General features: G+C 34.3%; 1 protein-coding gene across 1 annotated transcript; it reads left to right on the forward strand.

The window, feature by feature from the left end:
* The first annotated feature begins 707 nt into the window (after nt 1–707).
* Nucleotides 708–1097, forward strand: LOC116033071. The gene is made up of 2 exons (XM_031275825.1): nt 708–903; nt 970–1097. The coding sequence occupies exons 1-2, from the start codon at nt 708–710 to the stop codon at nt 1095–1097; spliced, it is 324 nt and encodes a 107-aa protein (XP_031131685.1).
* Nucleotides 1098–1364: the final 267 nt, after the last annotated feature.

Here is a 1364-nt window from a genome sequence, read left to right on the forward strand (position 1 = left end):
CAATATTCAATAATCAAAGATAAGGATTTCTCAAGACATCATACCACAACGACAAACTGGAACACAATTCACCCTTTGAGATTATGTGTGATGCCAACAACTATGCAGTTGGAGCTGTTTTGGGCCAAAGAGTTGGGAAGCAAAGTCATGTCATATACTATGCTTCAAGAACATTGAATGTTGCGCAGTGCAGTTACTCCACAACTGAGAAAGAACTTTTACCTGTCATTTTTGCTTTAGATAAATTCAGATCTTATTTGCTTGGTTCTAAAGTCATAGTTTTTTTTTAGCATGCAACATTGAAGTATCTTTTGGGAAAAAAAAATTTAAGCATAGGCTAATAAGATGGATTTTATTACTTCAGGAGTTTGCTTTGACAATAAAGGATCGAAAGGGAGCTGAAAATCTAATGGCGGATCATCTAAGTAGATTGGTAAGAGATGAAGATACACTTCTTATTTTTGAAAGTTTTCCTGATGAACAGTTGTTCCAGATGTTTAGTATAGTTCCTTGGTATGCTGATCTTGTTAATTACTTAGTCATTGGAGCTTTACCGGATTACCTTAGCAAGTCTAGAAAAGAAAAAATAAGAAGTGAAACTAAGTATTATGTTTAGGATGTCTCCTTATCGGTTGGTTTTTGGAAAAGTTTGTCATTTGCCCGTAGAGATTGCACCTAAAGCATATTGTGCAGTACAACACTGAAATATGGAGATGAAGAAGGCTGGTGAAGAAAGGAAATTGCAATTGCAAGAATTGGAAGAGTTGAGGTTAGATGCTTATGAAAATTCTAGTCTATACAAGGAGAAATCTAAGATGTTCCATGGCAACATGATTTTGAGAAAAAGTTTTGAGGTAGGACAAAAGATTTTATTATACAATTCTCGTTTGAAGCTTATGCCTGGTAAGCTACGTACTCGTTGGATTGGACCTTTTGTTGTTTCTAACATTTTTCCTTATGGTGCAATAGAGAATAAAAGCATTGATACATGGAAACTTTTTAAGGTTAATGGTCACAGGTTAAAGCCTTTTCATGAGGAAATGACAATTTTGAGTTTGGAAGATGTTGATTTAGCCCTCCCGGAGTATTTTGATTGATAAAGACACACACAAGGTTGCGTTGGGCATAACGACATTAAACAAATGCACTCTTGGGAGGCAACCCAATTCAATAATTCATTTTTTTCTCTTAATTTGTTTTTTTATTTTCAAATATGTTTTCTTAAAATATGCTCAATTTCTTTGTGATTATGTGATGTTTTTATGTGTGCATGCATTGAAGATAATGCATGAATTAAGTGTGGGGGCGAGTGTTGCACACTAATGATTACTTTCTTGTTATTTAGGGATATGTCTTAAGTTATG

This window comes from Ipomoea triloba, chromosome 10, assembly GCF_003576645.1.
Source record: "Ipomoea triloba cultivar NCNSP0323 chromosome 10, ASM357664v1".
Lineage (NCBI taxonomy): Eukaryota > Viridiplantae > Streptophyta > Magnoliopsida > Solanales > Convolvulaceae > Ipomoea > Ipomoea triloba.

Excerpts from the sequence above, each read along its gene's own strand:
- LOC116033071 (XM_031275825.1), top strand. The coding sequence starts at position 708 with ATGGAGATGAAGAAGGCTGGTGAAGAAAGGAAATTGCAATTGCAAGAA. Across the intron at positions 904-969 it reads TCGTTTGAAGCTTATGCCTG|AGAATAAAAGCATTGATACA; the intron begins GTAAGCTACGTA and ends ATGGTGCAATAG.